General features: G+C 47.9%; 1 protein-coding gene across 1 annotated transcript; it reads left to right on the top strand.

The window, feature by feature from the left end:
• The first annotated feature begins 2,139 nt into the window (after positions 1-2,139).
• LOC133914699 (uncharacterized) lies at positions 2,140-5,809 on the top strand. Its single transcript, XM_062357750.1, has 3 exons — positions 2,140-4,957; positions 5,471-5,592; positions 5,753-5,809. The coding sequence occupies exons 1-3, from the start codon at positions 2,140-2,142 to the stop codon at positions 5,807-5,809; spliced, it is 2,997 nt and encodes a 998-aa protein (XP_062213734.1).
• The last annotated feature ends 12,438 nt before the right edge of the window (positions 5,810-18,247 follow it).

The following is an 18,247-nucleotide window of genomic DNA, read 5'->3' as shown; positions in this document are numbered from 1 at the left end:
ATTGCCGAGGCCAAAGCCATGTTGAAGGGTTTTCCCCTCACGAGTAAAACAAAAGCTGAGTTGGTCGTAGCACTAGACGCAGTTTGTGAGAACTTGCGTCAAAGTGTGACCCTTGCTCGTTCAGAGGGAAGACTGCACGCACGCCGGAATTGCCGGCGAAAAATTGCTAAAGCTCAGAGGCTTCGACAACAGATCGCCTCCCGTTTTACTTCAAATTGCACCACAGATGAAGAGGCGACTGCGAATGTGCTCACGCCTCGCGCATGGACTCATCATGCGACACGAGCCAGACTCCCCGCTCGAGAGGCCATCGTAGAGGAGTTTTTGTCTCATCGCCTTGGGAGGAGGCGCAGGCTCTACAACCCCAGTCTCGCTGGCTGCCAGCACTGGGTGCCTTGTTTTCACATCGGTGTGACGACTGACCCTTCTTCGTCTAAAGACACAAATCAGTTTGCCGTGCTTCCAAGTGAAGTACCGGCGCCTCGACCTGATGAGATACAACGACAACTACAACAACTTAGAGACCAAATGAACGGTCTCGAAAGACAGCTTCGCAGCACAACTGCGTTAGAAGTTCCAAGGACTGGGGGCAATCCTCGTCCTACAAATCATCATCAAGATCATCGCGCCGAGGTTCTGCGACAAAGAGGCCCTCCGCCTACAACATATCGGCCACGACAAATGCAGCCACCCACTCGTTGGGATCAAGAGTCGCATCGCCAAGACTACGCATATCCAAGAAGGACCTTTAGGCATGACCGGAGGCTTCCCTACGAGGCGGCTTCCTCCAGCTACGAAGCCCCGAGGCACGAGGCTCCTATACGACCGGCACGTCATCCCGCTTCATCAGCTAGATACTCAGCTCCGTATATTCTCAACGAGAATCAACGGAGGCGCGAGCGAAGGAAGAGAAACCGGCAAGCCTGGTTCCGTGAATTACAGGACATAGTTCTACGTCATGTACAAGTCCGCGTTCGGGCGGATGGCCAAGTCCACCCGGAGGACGGAAGAGTTAGCGTTCGGGTAACGCCAAATCTCGAGCAAAATTCGAGATACAATTTCCTCTTAGAACGCCTGGCTCCAAAGCCACGGCAAACACAAGACAATGGCTCTATCCCTGTTTCAACAGGGCTTGCCAGGCAGCAGCAAAGGGTTGAGCCCCCTCAACCCTCTCAAGTCATCGCTACTAAAGAAAATGAAAAGCCAGTAACAGAGGACAAACCTGCAAATGTCCCTGAGGAAGTGACACCGCCATCTACTGTTAAAGGGTCCCGACAGCTTATAGAACCAAGCTCAGATGCTTCGACAAACTATGATACTACGTCTGAGAGCTCTAAAAAGTCTGATAATGCAGATGTCATGATGTGTGGCACAATCGGGGTATTGAGTCCCGAAGGGTTGGATTCTGACTGGGAGCCTTTGCCCGTCACACATGAGCTAGAGTACTCCTCTGATGAAGAGATTGTGCCAAATCCCAAGGCATGGTTCAATAGATCCTCACAACTTGTTGCAAAGTTACAAAAGGAGGCCATAATTGCCCCTTGCTTTCCGGTATCTGGAAAGTGTAAATCACTTGACGGGGGGTCATCTCCGTGTGATCACCACAATACTTACAGGAGTATTCCATCGCACTTGCCACAAGATAAGGGGCAGTTACACACGGTGGCTACACGCCCTGGTCCCGACACACGCTTGAAGACAACTGCTCAACAAAGAATAGAGAGTAGCCCCGTTACATCCGAAGACGAGGGACAGTATAGCTCGGGGACTCATACAGTGGACTCTCTTGAAACCCGCTCTCAGTCGCCGCATTATTCCCAGCTAGCACATTCCGCTTTGTCTGGGGATGAAGGAGAATTAGAAGGCAACAATATTGCGCCTGTAAACATGGCTAATGAAAATGATGGTACTCATCAGGAGCCATCCGCGGGGACGGGAACAAATGGGCAGAACCAGCAGGTACCCCCGCATCCGGACGCTTAAGATGAGCAAAATAGCGCTCTTGGAAGACAAGTGAGTGAGCTGTCTGCAAGAGTGGACCAACTATGTGCCATGATGATGCATTTCACATCAGGGGGCGCACGGCAACCGCACCCTCATACACTACAGGTCGCTCAAGTTGACCCGCAATTTGCGGAAATGGAAGCTGCGTCTCAGCCCCGCCATCCTCCTCCAGCAGGGGCAGGGGGCGCACCTAGTTACCAGATAGGCGCCACTCCTCCGCCTATTATTGCAGCACCAGCGAATTCAGTTACACACACTGTGCCGGCTTTAACATTAAGAGATTACCACAGTATTGCAGAAGATGTGGTTAACAGGAGAATGTGTCAGCTGGCGACCGATCAGGCCCCAAGAACATTAGAAAGCGAGCTAGATAAGCCATATGAATCATGGCACGACCGAGTTGCATTTCCCGCAGGTTGGCATCCGCCGAAGTTCCGCCTGTTTGATGGAACCGGGGACGCCACTGAGCACCTTGTATATTTTGAGTCGGTATGTGGAGATACCGCCAACAACCCTTCATTATTACTGCGCCAGTTCTCGGCTTCCTTGACGGGAGCCGCCTTCCACTGGTATAGCCGTTTACCTGCAGGTTCGGTACCTAGTTGGGTTGCCATGAAGGAGCTCTTTAAATCACATTTTATCACCATGAGGAAAGACATCTCGATTCTAGAGTTGTCTCAAATAAAGCAAAGGCGGGACGAGAGAATTGAAGATTACATCGTCCGCTTCAGAAATAATTATGTTCGACTTGCAAGAGAGATGCATCCAGAAGATGCTGTGCAGATGTGCATCCACGGCATGTTGCAACATTGGTTGGTCGGCGTGTCAAGACGTGACCCCAAGACGTTTAGCTCGCTTGGTGATGCTGTTGCAGCCACCAAGTTGGAGTTCGAAAAGGTACCCCATATCATGGAGATGTACAAGAACGCGGGCTCTGTTGATAACACTCGGCGCTTTGGGACGTCAAGCAAGCCAACAGGGAATGGCAACAAAGGGAAGGCACCCGTTGAGTCAAATGCTACGAGTACCGTTCCAGTTTTCGGTCTAAAAAATGAGCGGCCAAGACCAGCGGTACGCCCTAATGTCCGGGAAATGTTAAATAAACAGTATGTCTTCCGACGGGACCTTATCAAGAGCCTCTTTGAACAAATGAACGAGCAAAAGCTTGTAAATTTACCTACTCCGGCAAGGCCCGAGCAGGTCGCCATGATTGAGAATCCCTTGTATTGCCCATACCATCGGTATGTAGGGCATATCATTGAGGATTGTATTGCTTTCAAAGAATGGTTGCAAAGAGCGGTTGATGAGAAAAGATTGGCCCTCAAACCTGAAGCAATGAACCCTGATTATCGTACTGCTAACATGGTGACGGTGAAGCATGATGTGTCATCGTCCGTCCATATAAACAAAGAAGAAGAGTATTGGGTGCCATTCATCCAAGTAGAAGATCAGTTTGAGAGGCTTCGGCTCACGCCCATCACTCATCGTGAGAAGGAGCAACAGTGGCAGCAGGTACCGCAAAGGCACCCTCCAAGAGCTCAGCGATCAAGCTATCAAGTTAATCCTCCATCAGTGCGGATGCAAAGTGTACTGCGTGATCCAAGTCAACGACGTATGCCTCCCCGATTCATTCCCGAGTCGGAGGGAGACGAGTCTTTCCCACGAAGAATCACCACGTTGCCTACACTAGGTCAATTCTTCCCTGAGACCTGGGGGCAGCCAACGACGTCAAGAGATGAACACGTCCTCGACACTACTTCGTCCTCCGAGGTGGCGCCATGCAATGCTATCACTGCGAGTGAGGATGAGGAGGACTCAAACTCGGGAGTCGCTATTACTCCCGAAGAGCGTGAGGCTCTTGAAGCGGAAGCTGCATCTACTGAGGAGGGTGACATGGAAGAAGTACATATGAATTTGAGGAACGGGAGAGAACTTCCTGAGCCAGTAAAGCTCCAACGGCCTCGAATTGAAAAGGCCGATGGGTTGCAACGTGAAAAGCTCCCCACTAAAGAAGCCAAGCCTTCATCATCAAAAGCATTAGGTAACGGGGATGAGGGCGTGGAGTACAATGTCATTGCTCACTTAAAGCGCATTCCAGCATTACTGAGCGTTTATGACGCATTGATGCTCATGCCAGATTTAAGAGAGGCCTTAATCAAGGCCCTTCAGGCTCCTCATGTATATGAAACGGCTATGGCTAAACATCGACTCCTTAGCATCCTAGCCGAAGCCAATGAAATATCATTCTCTGAGGAAGATAAGATGGTTGAAACCAATAACCATAATCGACCACTCTACATTGAAGGAAACATTGGGAGCGCACATCTTCGCCGTGTACTCATAGACCCTGGCTCGGCGGTCAACCTTCTGCCTATTCGCAGCTTGACCCGAGCCGGGTATACTATGGATGATCTCGAGCCCACCAGTGTGGTTATATGTGGATACGATAGCAATGGGAGCAAAGCATTGGGCTCGATCACTGTAAAGCTGCAAATGTCCACTTTCAGCTTTAAGGTGAAATTCTTCGTGATTGAGTTCGTAACATCCTATTCGGCGCTATTGGGTAGACCGTGGATTCACAAATACCAAGTCGTCCCGTCTACATTGCACCAGTGCTTCAAGTTTATGGATAACAAGGGAGAGCAACACCGGATCATCGGTAATCTCTTCCCGTATACGGTGCAAGAGGTGCACCATGCAGATGCTAAGTACTTCTTCCCGGGCACCGGAGGAGAAGAACGTTTGGGGCGCTCTAACCCAGCAGCCGATGTTGTGATTACACCTGACCCGACGTCTTCTAGTTCTGAGATGGAGTTCCTCATCACACCATGCTCCAGGCAACAAGGCTCTCTCCCTCGCGTTCGTGGGAGTATGGACCGAGGAAGGCTTCGATCACGTGCTCCTGTGTCTCGACGACAACAAGGATCGGGGGCAATTAAAGAAGACAGGTCAGGTGCGTTTTGGAGTTGGAACTCCGCTTCGCCTCCCTCCACGACGCCCCTAATCGCGGGGAACTTGGAGGCTTCCTCATCAACGTCATCAACAATTACCACCACGACGAGGTCAGAAGCTAAGACCTTAATAGAGGTGCCTCCTACTAAAGACGAGGGGAGCATATCTTCCCCGCTACTTTTCGAGTATAATGCTAATACCGAAAAACCTCTTGTAACAGCACATGAGGGCCCAACAGGCGCCCCTACAGGCAACATGCAAACATCACAGGTACCTAGCAAAATGGCTGACTCTACGTCCCCTGAATATAAAGAGGGAAGAGTGAAAAAGATAGTCGCCAAAATAGAGAAGGTGGCCTCGAGCTCCCCTCTTCTTCCACTTCCATCACTTTACACTTCAGTCGCTACACCATTAGAGGTCTGGGTTGTTCCCGATCCTCAGGGATACGCCAGCCCGACCCTATTTTATAAGGTTCCACCTACTCAATGTTGTAACCTCGTGCTCAATTTTCCAGATCCTGAAGAGGATAAGGAGGAGATTATCGGGACTCTAAGGGTTGCACCAAGCATGGTCCCCTTGCTCGAGAAGTCCGGAATCAAGCTACGGAGGAACCAGAGATTACCATCTCCGCCCAACGTATGTGAGGAATGGTGGAGCCAATCAGAACGACTCGTAAAGAAGGGTCGTCTCCCCCGTACTAGGTATGGATTGGGCTACTGTCCCTTCACCTCATGTGAAGGCAACGAAGAGGATGAGGATGCTCCCGAAGTCGTCACATGTCATGCTATTTGTGCAGGTGAAGACTGGGGGCACGAGGATGAAGAAGAAGTGCCATCCGATGAAGAGGACTTGATCGAAATATATGAAGTCCCTCATCAGCCCCGATCATTCTGCGCTGCTGCGAACGCGCGACATGGCTTGAGAGACGAGCAATACCTCTTGGCCAAGATGCATGAAGCGACGCCAGTTCATCATGGAGAAATCCTCAATGCTGCCCCGGCTCCTTACCAGTTGGAGGACGGTGGGCAACAAACTGTAGATGAGCTTGTAGAGATTAATCTCGGGAGTGAGGATGATCCTCGCCCCACTTTTGTAAGCGCTACGCTCTCACTCGAAGAGCGTGAAGATTATAAACAATTTTTAATAAAATATCGAGACTGTTTCGCATGGTCGTATAAAGAAATGCCGGGTCTTGATCCAAGTATTGCTACTCATAAATTAGCGATAGACCCGCAATTTCGTCCTATTAAACAGCATCCGCGGCGTTTCCGCCCGGAATTACAAGATGACATCATTGCTGAAGTTGATAAGTTAATTAAAGTGGGATTTATCAAAGAGGTGCAATATCCTCGATGGCTCGCTAATATCGTTCCGGTAATGAAGAAGAACGGGCAAGTTCGGGTCTGTGTAGACTTCCGTGACTTAAATCGTACTTGCCCGAAAGACGACTTCCCTATTCCGATCACCGAGTTAGTGATCGATTCTACTACAGGCTTTGGAGCCCTCTCTTTCATGGATGGGTTCTCCGGTTATAACCAGATCAAGATGGACCCGCACGATGCCATCGACACAGCATTCCGTACCCCGAAGGGTAATTTTTACTATACCGTAATGCCCTTTGGTTTGAAAAATGCAGGCGCCACATACCAGCGCGCTATGACGGTCATCTTTGATGACCTTATCCACCAGTCTGTAGAATGCTACATCGACGACTTGGTGGTCAAAACTCGAGAGCGTAAGCATCATCAAGAAGATTTGCGCGTCGTATTCGAGAGACTGCGCAAGTACCAACTCAAGATGAATCCGCTCAAGTGTGCCTTCGCTGTGCAGTCCGGCGTCTTTCTGGGCTTTATTGTGCGTTACCGAGGCATTGAGATTGAGCCGAAGAAGATAAAGGCAATCCTTAAGATGCCTCCACCAGAAAATTTGAGAGAGCTTAAGTCCTTACAGGGAAAGCTAGCATATATCAGACGCTTTATTTCTAATTTGTCGGGGCGAATCCAACCCTTGTCCAAGCTCATGAAGAAAGGCGCACCGTTCATTTGGGACGAGCAATGTCAAAACGCCTTTAACAGTATCAAGCAATATCTGCTTCATCCACCTGTGCTGATGGCCCCCATCAAAGGGCGGCCCCTCATATTGTATATCGCAGCACAACAAGCTTCCGTCGGAGCCCTTCTTGGGCAGATTAACGACGAAGGAAAGGAAGTCGCATGCTATTATCTCAGCAGGACTATGGCGGGAGCTGAACGCAACTACTCCCCCATTGAAAAGCTTTGCTTAGCGTTAATCTTTGCGCTCAAGAAACTGCGACACTACTTGCTAGCACATGAGGTCCAGCTTATTGCAAGAGCAGACCCTGTGAAATACATCCTTAGTCAGCCCGCTCTCATAGGAAGGGTCGGAAAATGGGCGTTGTTAATGATGGAATACGACATCACATACGTTCCTCAGAAATCCATTAAAGGGCAAGCATTAGCTGACTTCCTAGCAGCGCATCCCATTCCGGATGATTCGCCCTTAGTCACAGAATTGCCCGATGAAGAGGTGTTCACAGTTGACATAGAAACTCCATGGGAACTTTATTTCGATGGCGCATCACGTATGGAGTCTGACCCTGATGGGACTCCTCGTAGGAGAGCCGGTGTAGGGATAGTGTTTAAGAGCCCCAAAGGAGAAACACTATACCATTCATTTTCCTTGCTTAAGGAAGAATGCTCCAATAATGAAGCTGAGTATGAAGCCCTCATCTTCGGGCTGCTCCTTGCACTCTCTATGGATATACGCATTCTTTATGTATACGGAGACTCACAACTCATTGTGAGACAGGTTAACAGAGTCTATGAAGTGCGCAAACCTGAGTTGGTCCCATATTGGGAAGCTACTCGCAAGCTTATGGAGAAATTCGAGCTCATACATATCGGACACATCCCTCGAAGCAAGAACGCTTCAGCAGATGCTCTTGCAAAGCTAGCTGCAGCCCTCGTGCTGCCTGATGGGCAGGCAGAAGTAAAAGTTGAGGAGAGATGGCTTCTACCAGCCGTACTTGAGCTCGTTCCTGAAGACCACGAAGTGAATGCCGTGGTAGATAATAAAGGTGATGAACAAGATTGGCGTAAGCCTTTCTTGGATTATTTCAAGCACGGTGGTCTGCCAAGGGACCCCGTCGCAAGACGCCAATTGCAAAGACGACTCCCCTCATACATATACATGGCGGGAGTCCTATATCGACGCTCCTATGGGCATGAGATACCACTTCGATGCTTATCACGAAGTGAAGCTGATAAAGCCTTAAAAGAAGTACACGCGGGAATTTGCGGCTGTCATCAAAGCGGGCCGAAGATGTACCATAGCCTGAAGCTGGCAGGAGGTTATTGGCCCGGTATGATGACCGACTACATCCAAGTGGCACGGTCTTGTTATGACTGCCAGATACACGGGGACTTCAAACATCGTCCCCCGGTTCCATTGCACCCCACTATACCCTCCTGGCCCTTCGACGCCTGGGGTATTGACATCATTGGCAAAATCGAGCCACCCTCTTCTAAAGGGCAACAATTTATTCTCGCCGCCACTGATTATTTCTCCAGGTGGGCGGAAGCGGTCCCTTTGAGGGAGGTGAAATCCGATAACGTCATCAACTTCCTCGAGCGTAATATCATATACCGTTTCGGAGTTCCTCATCGCATCACCTCTGATAATGGATTGTCTTTCAAGTCAAGTAAGATCTATAAGTTTGCTGAAAAATACAAGATTCAGTGGAACTACTCCACGGGGTACTACCCTCAGGCTAATGGATTGGCTGAAGCGTTCAATAAGACTCTCGTGGGTATTCTGAAAAAGACAGTCACAAAAAATAAGAGGGATTGGCATGACCGTCTCTTCGAAGCATTATGGGCATATCGAGTCACTGTCCGTACACCCACACAATCGACGCCCTACTCACTTGTCTTTGGTACGGAGGCTGTCTTGCCACTAGAACTAGAGCTTCCTGCGCTCCGGATTGCCATACACAATGAAATCACACAAGATGAGAGGGCTCGCTTGCGGCTCCAAGAATTGGATGCCCTTGAAGAAGAGCGCCTCAACGCTCTCCAAAATTTACAATTCTATCGACAAAACATGATCCGAGCGTATGACAAGCTTGTCAAACCTCGCGTATTCAGGAAGGGTGAGCTAGTACTCGTCTTGAGGCGCCCGATTATACTCACCGGCAAAAGCAAAGGCAAATTTGAGCCAAAATGGGAAGGGCCTTATGTTGTAGAACAAGTCTACGACGGAGGTGCCTACCAACTCATCAACCAGGAGGGCGTTCGTCCAATGCCCCCTATTAATGGCCGCTTTCTCAAAAAGTTTTTTGCTTAAAAAACCGTCTTCCATTCCCCTTGGATTAACATTGAAAAGGGAGAAATCCGAAGATAGTTGCGTATTTTCATAAAATAAAGGGTGTTGATCCACCCAACAATAATCATTGCCTTTCTACCTGTCGCCGAGTTGTGATCCCAGGGTATGGCTACTTGCAGGATTAATCTCTAGAGATGTATGAAGTGTCATGACTGCTTTAAGATATGATAATAAACACACACTGCACAAAAGATACATGTTCCTCTGTCTACACTTGGGTGTCAAGGCTGACTCATTCTGCCTCCGAAGCGACCAGCCGTTGTTAATCCCGTACTCTTCCACCCCAGCATAAGTGCACCCGGGGATGACTATAGGAAAAGAGCAAGAGAGGGCTACCTTCCCGACTCAAGTCGTGGGTATGTGTGCAGCTTCTTGCCACCCCGGCGTGATCAAAACAAGGGCCTTGTTACACCAAAAGTTGCCCGCGAGGTTTAGTACTACAAAACGTGGATGGTGGAATCTCAAAGGCATTCGCAATCCCAAGTTTAAGCAAATTCAAAGATCCAATGAAGGTCAATTATATTTCAAAACACCCAACGAAGGTGTCGTCAAATTAAAGCCCTCCCAATGATAAAGGAGAAGTACCAACAAATGTGCAAGCAAAGCCACCATCAATATGTGGCATGAAGACCGCGAATGCCGGAGAGTGACCATCGTCCACTATCCTCGCAGAAAATGGGGGCAACACTGCCACAGCTTGCTTCCTACCCATTTTTGATCCATGTTACTCATAAATACAGCCCCCAAGGAGTACAGAATTGTCAGCGTGCTCTAGCCGAGGAGGTAGTTCGGGGAACCCCCAACGTTTTCAGAAGTACTTTTAGACATGTGTTCTTCACACGTACACTGATGTGACGAACAATTAAATGCAACTGTCATGACTCTTCATCACCTCTGGAGGAAAGAGTCTCTTGGGGCTATATCTTGGGGTCACCTCATAGCTCGGTGACACAAGAAAAGCTCATATTTTAAAACATCGAATGCATCAAACAGGGCTGTTAGGATGCATTTCCCCTTTTTTTTCGCTTAACCATGTTTTCACAGCTATTGTAGCTCGAGCAAGCAGAGAAGTACACCATCTCTGTGTTGACGAATCTGTGGAGTCTTCAACTTCACTGGCTGGCACCTCCCAAGGTTGCAGTGGAGTTAGTCTTTTCTTCGGTAACACTGGCTGACACCTCCCAAGGTCGCAGTGGAATCGGAGATCACCTCTGGTGTGGCGCTGAGTTTCGTCACAACTAAGGTTTATCGGGAGCAGTGAAGCATGCCAGTGCGGTTCATGTGGAGCTGTGAAACCCTTCAACCCTGTTGGCTGGCACCGTGATTGTTACATGGTCACAGTAGAGTTGATAAAATTCCTCTTAAGAGAACCTCACTAGCTGGCACCTCCCAAGGTCGCAGTGGAGTCCTCTACCTTTTATGACAACGCTGGCTGGCACCTCACAAGGTCGCAGCGGGGTCGAATCCTATTCAACGATATTGGCTGGCGCCTCCCAAGGCTGCAGTAAAGTTGAGATGTTCCCTTTCAAGAGTGGTGCGTCTGTCCGCCACAACTAAAAAAAAAAAATGTTCGTAGCTGGTTGGCTCCGCAAAGTGGACACAGCGAAAGCCTCCAGGGTAATACTCGGCGGCTGTTTAATCCTTCAAGTTTATGAGCACCAAGTCAAGCCCCGCTCTTTGCCTCGCGCGGGCCCAACTTGGTGGGGGGCATTTGTACGGTGGTATTTTGCCACGGATAATTGCAATCCCCCGTATACGCATACGTGCATGTATACATATATATATAAAAATAATAAGAAGAAATTAAAAAAAAAAAAAAAGAGGAGGAAGGCAGGCTGGCCTTTTGCCTTTGGGCCGGCCCAGTCCTTTTCCTCCCTTCCCGTGCAGCCCGGCCCAGCCGGCTGCCTTACCTCCTCACGCCGCTGCCCTAAGGGCCGGGGGGGACCCTGTACCCCTTTCTTCTCCCCGCCGCCTCTCTCCTCGCGCTGCCTCGCTCGCCTGCGCTCCCAAGCCGCCCCGCCGCCTCTGCGCGCGCCTGGCCAAGCCGGCCCGCTCTTCCCCCACTCTCTCCTCTCCCCTCTCCTCTCTCTACCCTCGGGCCCTCGCACCAGAGCAGGCCGCGCCTCAGCTGCGCTCCCAAGCCGTGCCGCCGCCACGCCTGAGCCGTTCCTCTTCGTGCTTATCCTCTCCCAACCCTATCTCTTGCCCCCAACTGCCCGATCCGGATTCTTCGCGGTAGGAGACCCCGGGCCGCCGCTATAAAGGTTGGGAGGGGGTGCCCCGCGACGGAGAAAAAAAAAAGGGAGGGCCGGATCTGTGAGGAAGAGAGAGATAGAGAGAAGAGAGAAAGAGATTACCGCGTCTAGCCATCGCTTTGCCATCGCCATCCTGTTCGCCGGAGCGCCATGGCTCTCATCGCCTGTGCTGGTGGGTCTTGGCAGTGAACTCTTCTCCCCCTCCCCTCCATGGGTGCTACAGGTGTTAGCCGGCCATGCCCTCGGGCTGTGCCGTGCATACAGGTGGTCGCCAGTGTGCCCTCGGGCCATGCCGTGCGCATACAGGTTGGCCGGCCGGCCTTCGCGCCGCGTCCGTGCAGTTAGCAGGTGAAGCCGGCTGGCACTTGAGCCGCCGTGCGAGCAGGTATTCCGTATGGTTTGGCCGGCCGGTGCATTGTCGCCGCGTCCGTGCGAGTGCCGTGCTATGTTTGTTGACGGCCGGCGGTGGTTTCAGTGATTTGGCTGGTCGGTTGATGTTTTGGTAATGATGAAGGCTGGCTGTGTTCTGGTCATGGTGTTGTTTGATTGATGCTTTTAGGGCAGTAGCCGGCTGTTCTTGGTTCAGTGATGCCGGCCGTGGCTTCATGCCCGTGTCCGTGCTCGCAGGTGTTTTGAGCCGATCCTCGCTGCTGCGTCCACGGATATGCAACGCATGCTGCGTTGTTTTGGCCGATGGTTTCTCTTGCTTTGTAGTTGGGTTAGGTAGGTTTCGCACCGTGACCATGAACATGTGCAGTAGGCTGATTGCGCGCTGGGTGGGAGTCGGAGTGCTACCGTTTGCCGGCCAGGAGTTTGAGAGCCTCCAGTGCGCACGTGTGCCTGCTGCCGCCGTAGCCTTGGCTATAGATGCCTCAGCATCCCTCATCCTCTTATGTGATCAGGTGTATATTTGTGTTGATCTTTGAAGGCTATGATCTGCTGGCCTTTGTTGATCTGTGAGCTTGGTTTAATGTGCTTAGTAGTGGTCGTGGGAAATCTAATGCTTCCCCCTTTTACTTTCCGGTACATTGAACCCTACTGCTGTTTTGTGATGAACTTGATGCCTGGATGGCTCCTTTGTCGGTTATCTGCTGCTGTCTCTCTAATAGTAGTGGCCCTCTGTTCTTGTTACTCATGGTTCCTGCGAGGTGGGTGGCATCTTTTAGTGCTATAAGGTTGGGAGCTTTTCCTGTTGGCTCTCGATGATGAAAGATTAGATGCATTATGTCTAATGTGAATGACCTGTATCTAAAATGGCTTGGCTAATGATGATGAATTAATGTCACTTATGTTCCCGTGGCCGATGATGCGAATTGAGGCCCGGCAGTGTGGTCGCTTTCTTACCACTGTTATTTCCCTACCTGTGTGGGAGTCACCTTCATGGCTAAGTTGCCATGAGATTTGGCCAATGAGTTTGTAAGATGATTTTGCGAGGCCTTTGTGGGGTTGCGGCTAAGATATGGATGTGGTGGGGATAGAGGTTGTAGCTAAAGGCTTTAGATGTTGCGCAGTTCATCGGGCTCCCTTCAGGTTGTAGCTGGTAAACTGCTAGTCATCTAAATTCTCACTCCCTCTATTCCCTTTGGCTCCTGAGGCTACGGTCGATGATGATGGGCTGCCATGTCTGAGGCCTGTATGGCCTATGATGACCCGGGACGTATAAACAGTCCATAAAGCTCACGCTAGACTGTTTGTCCCGTCTTTTACTTTTATTGTCTAACGCTCACTTTGTTTTATCTGTGATCCGTGTGACTACAGCCTTGCAGACTCGGAGATGACCTTTACACGACGACCAGCAGTGCGGCTTAATCGGAGGTATTCTGCAGTTCAGCACTGCAGATGTAATTAACCGGAGGCTTCACGAAGCCACGGGAACCAGGAAACACAGTCGCATGAAGTTTAGTCAGATAGCGCGTGTGTTTGTACCGGAGTATGACATTGTAATCATTATGAAACTATACTTTACGATTTCAGTAATGAATGAATAAAGTCATGTGTTTCAATTACATTTGTCTCTTGTTCTTTCGTATACGACAGTATACTGGCACGTCCGCAATACAGATACAATTACAATATACAGCAATTCGAACATACGAAGCGGAATTTGTTTCGAATCCGCGAAACACTGGGCTAGCTGGAGTTGGGCCGAACAGAGAGAAGAGAGGAGGAGAGAGCTGGGCTTTGGTCCATTCAGCTCAAAAGCTTTTCTTTTTCCATTCTTTTTCTCTCATGTATATACACATGTATTTTTATACTTGTACATCATATATACCACATATATATAGGCTCACATAAACAAGCAATCTAGCAAGTAATCAAATATATACATATATATACTCTTTGGATTATTTAACTTTGCAAATTATTTTATTTCCTTGAAAAAGTTTTATATTTTCTTGGTTTTAGGATTTTGGTCTGTTACAAAACCTACCCCCTTAAAGGAATCTCATCCCCAAGATTCGGACTGATCTCCAAACAAGTGAGGAAACTCTGCCTTAAGCTCTTCTTCTTATTTCCAGGTTGCTTCATCTTCAGTGTGGTGGCTCCATTGTACTTTGCACATACGTATGACCTTTCTCCAAGTCAGACGCTCAGCTGTCTTCAAAATCTTGACCGGGTATTCTGAATAAGTCAAATTCTCTTCCGGTTCTACTTCTTTAGGGGTAACCATTCCTCTGGTACTCGCAAATACTTCTTTAACCGCGATATATGAAACACATTGTGCACATCCTCTAGTTTGGGTGGCAGTTCCAACTGGTAGGCCACTTCTCCACGTCTAGCACTCACTCTAAACGGTCTAATGCACCTGGGTGCCAACTTGCCTCTAATCATAAAACGACAAAGTCTTCTTAAAGGTGAGACCTTGAGATACACATAATCCCCAACCTTGAAAGTTAACTCTCGATGTTGGTTATCCGCATAACTCTTCTGTCTAGATTGGAATGTCTTTAACTTTTCTCGTATTGCCTTGACTTGCTCCTCAGCTTCCTTGAGTATTTTCAGTCCAAACACTTGACCTTCTCTAGTCTCACTCCAATGCAGGGGTGTTCTACACTTCCTTCCATATAATGCTCAAATGAGGTCATCTGTAAACTGGACTGATAACTGTTTTTATACAAAAATTCTGCATACGACATGTTCTTATCCCAACTGTTGCGATTTTGAAGAGCACAAGCTCGCAACATATCCTCAAGTATCTGGTTATTCTTTCTGTCTGACCATCTGTCTACGCCTGATATGCCGAACTAAAATTCAACTTCGTGTCCAACAATTTATGAAGTTGCTGCCAAAATCTTTAGGTAAATTGAGTCCCTCGATCCAACACTATCCTCTTCGGAACTCTATGCAAGAAAACAATCTTGGATATATATAACTCTGCTAACTTATCTCCTTTATAGGTTGTCTTAACCAGAATGAAATGAGCTACCTACGTGAGATGATCCACAATGACTCATATTGAATCATAGCATGATTGGGTACAAGGTAAACTGACTATGAAATCTATCCCAATTTCTTCCCACTTCCATTCTAGTATCTTCAGAGGTTGTAGCAATCCTACTGGTTTTTTATGTTCTGCTTTCACACACTGATATACATCACACACTGCCACATACTCGGCTATTTCTCGCTTCATACCAGGCCACCAATAGCGGTCATTCAAATCTTGGTATATCTTCGTACTGCCTGGGTGAATAGAGTAAGCTGACTCATGAGCTTCTCTTAAGATTGTCTCCTTAAGCTCTTTCTAGTCTGGTATATAGATGCACTTGCCAAACCATACCATGCCTTTCTCGTCTTCTGAGAATTTTAGGGCTTTGCCTACTTTAATATTCTCTTTAATCCCTTTATATTTTCATCCTTTGCCTATCCCTTCCAGATGTCCTCATCCAAAGTAGGTTCCACTTCCATGGTTACTACCTCTAAATCCACGACAAAACCTAGGTTAAGACATCGGAATTCTTAACACAAAGTTGGTTGAGCTTCTTGCAACGTAGCCATAGTACCATACACTTTATGACTTAACGCGTCTGCAACCACGTTTGCTTTTCCCGGGTGATAATGGATTCCTACATCATAATCCTTGATCAATTCTAATCATCTTTATTGCCTCAAGTTAAGATCTGTCTAGGTGAATATATACTTCAAGTTCTTATGATCTGTGTATATTTCACATCTTTTTCCAAGAAGATAATGCCTCCATATATTCAAAGCATGTACCACTGCTACTAACTCCAGGTCATGAGTTGGATAATTCTTCTCATGAGTCCTCAACTGTCTCGAAGCATATGATACCACTTGTCCTTCTTGCATCAAAACACATCTAAGACCTTGTCGAGATGCATCACAGTATATATAGAAGTTCTTTTGGATATCTGACAACACTAGCATTGGGGCTGTAGTTAACTTTTTTTAAGCTCATTGAAACTTGTTTCATAGGCGTTTGTCCATTCATACCTCTTTTCCTTCTTTAGCAATTTTGTGAGTGGTTTGGCTATCTTCGAGAATCCTTCTATGAAGCGACGGTAATAGTATGTTAAATCAAGAAAACTTCTCACTTCTATAGCACTGGTAGGTGATCTCCAATTCAGCACATCTTTCACCTTGCTTGGGTCTACGCAACTCCTCCGGCAGATAGAATATGTCCAAGAAATGTCACTTCTGTTAACCAAAACTCGTACTTGCTACCTTAGCATACAGTTGATGTTCTCTAAGCTTTCCCAGAACCATTCTTAGATGTTCCTCATGTTCTTCTTCACTCTTAGAGTAAACCAGTATGCCATCAATAAACACCACAACAAACTTATCCAGATACTCTATGAAAACCTTATTCATGAGGTAAGCTTGGGCGTTAGTTAATCTGAACAACATAACCGTAAACTCATATAATCTGTACCGGATGATGAATGTTGTCTTAGGTATATCCGATTTCCAAATCTTAAGCTGACGGTATCCTAACCTTAACTCTATCTTTGAAAACACTCAAGCTTCGGTAAGTTGGTCGAACAGATCTTCGATTCTGGGTAAGGGATACTTATTCTTTATGGTGACATCATTAAGTGCTCGGTAATCTATGCACATCCTTTGACTTCTATCTTTTTTTGCACAAAGAGCATAGGTGCTCCCCATGGCGAGGTACTAGGGCGAACATAGCCCTTCTCTAACAACCTTGTATTTGCTTATTTAGTTCAGCTAAGTCATTAACGGGCATCCTATAGGGTCTCTTAGCTATAAGCGCAGTTCTAGACACAAGATCAATTACAAATTCAATGTCTTGGTCTAGCAGCATACCCGGTAATTCATTCGGGAACACATCTGGAAACTCACAGACTATCCGTATCCGGTTCACTATCGATCCTTCAAGATGGTTCAACTTGCATTGCTCTGCTGACGGTGTGTCTGCCACGAACTCTACTTTGACGCCTTCTCTGTTTTCCTAGGTGACTACCCTTCTAGCACACTCTATCACTCATTTCAACTTTGCTATCCAATCCATTCCAAGAATCACATCGATCCCATATGATTCTAGGACAATGAGGTTGGTCGGGAACTCTACCCCTCTTAATTTAAGGTTTAACTTAGGGCATAGGAGACTAACTCTCATTTCTCCACCAGGTGAGCTAATTAGCATATTATGTTTTAAGGTTGTTACTGGCAAACTATGCTTGGCCACATACTTGGATGTAATGAATGAATGCGAGGCTCCAAAATCAAACAAAATAGAGGCAGGAGCTGAGTTGACAAAGAACATACCAAGTATGACATCAGGTGCATCATGAGCTTCTTCTTCGGAGACGTGGTTCATGTGTCCCTTCACATGGTTCTACTGAGCCCTGTTGGGCAGTGCGGGTGTCTAATACTGATTGCGGTTCTGAGTTGGAGCAGGTGTCTTCGTTGGTGTGTTCAAGTTGAATGGAACCGGGGTCTGGTTCTGCCTCCTCTTAGGACACTGATTGGCATAGTATCCAATCTCTTGACAGTTAAAACATGCATGTCCAGTTGGAGCCTGCGGGTTAGGGTTCTTGGCCGGGGTTAGTGTTTTGTAGCTGGTGTTGGAGCGAGGCTGCTGGTTTACAGAATGAGGTGCTGCTGCTTGAGGTCTAAACTGAGTGGATGACTATTGCTGTCCCTGGGGCGGCATGGTGCATGGGCGAGAGTTATTACTCGAGTGTTGTCCTTGTGAGACCATTCTTCTCTTGCGATCTTCACCGAGCATACGACGTTTGTTTTCTAATACCAGTGCCTTGTTTACCAAATGTTGAAAATCCGGGTAGTCATGCGTGCTTAATTGAGCTTGCATCCCATAAAACAATCCGTCCAAGAAATGCTCTTGTTTCTTCTCGTTAGTGTCTACATCCTCTGATGCATACCTTGAGAGTTGATTAAACATGTTGACATACTCATTCACTAACATTGACCCTTGGTTCAGGTTGCGGAACTCCTTCATCATAGCAATAATGCCTGCTGGTACATGATGGTGGCGAAAAGCTTCCTTGAATTCTATCCAAGTGACTGACTCCTGGTCCTCATGGGTGTTGTAGAAAGCATCCCATCAGTCAGTGGCAGGACTAGTGAGCTGTTATGCAGCATACATAATCTTCTCACGATCGTTGCATTGGGCAATCAACAATTTC

The sequence above is a fragment of the Phragmites australis genome, chromosome 4 (assembly GCF_958298935.1).
Source record: "Phragmites australis chromosome 4, lpPhrAust1.1, whole genome shotgun sequence".
In the NCBI taxonomy this organism is placed as follows: Eukaryota; Viridiplantae; Streptophyta; class Magnoliopsida; order Poales; family Poaceae; genus Phragmites; species Phragmites australis.
Note: the sequence above shows the minus strand (reverse complement) of the source record. Positions and strands in the feature narration are given on the sequence as shown.

Bases quoted from the DNA above. Each gene is read 5' to 3' on its own strand.
- LOC133914699 (XM_062357750.1), top strand. From the start codon at position 2,140: ATGGAAGCTGCGTCTCAGCCCCGCCATCCTCCTCCAGCAGGGGCAGGG. The intron at 4,958-5,470 runs GTGCGTTTTGGA...TCAATTTTCCAG, and splicing joins AATTAAAGAAGACAGGTCAG to ATCCTGAAGAGGATAAGGAG. The intron at 5,593-5,752 runs GTATGTGAGGAA...CTATTTGTGCAG, and splicing joins GATTACCATCTCCGCCCAAC to GTGAAGACTGGGGGCACGAG.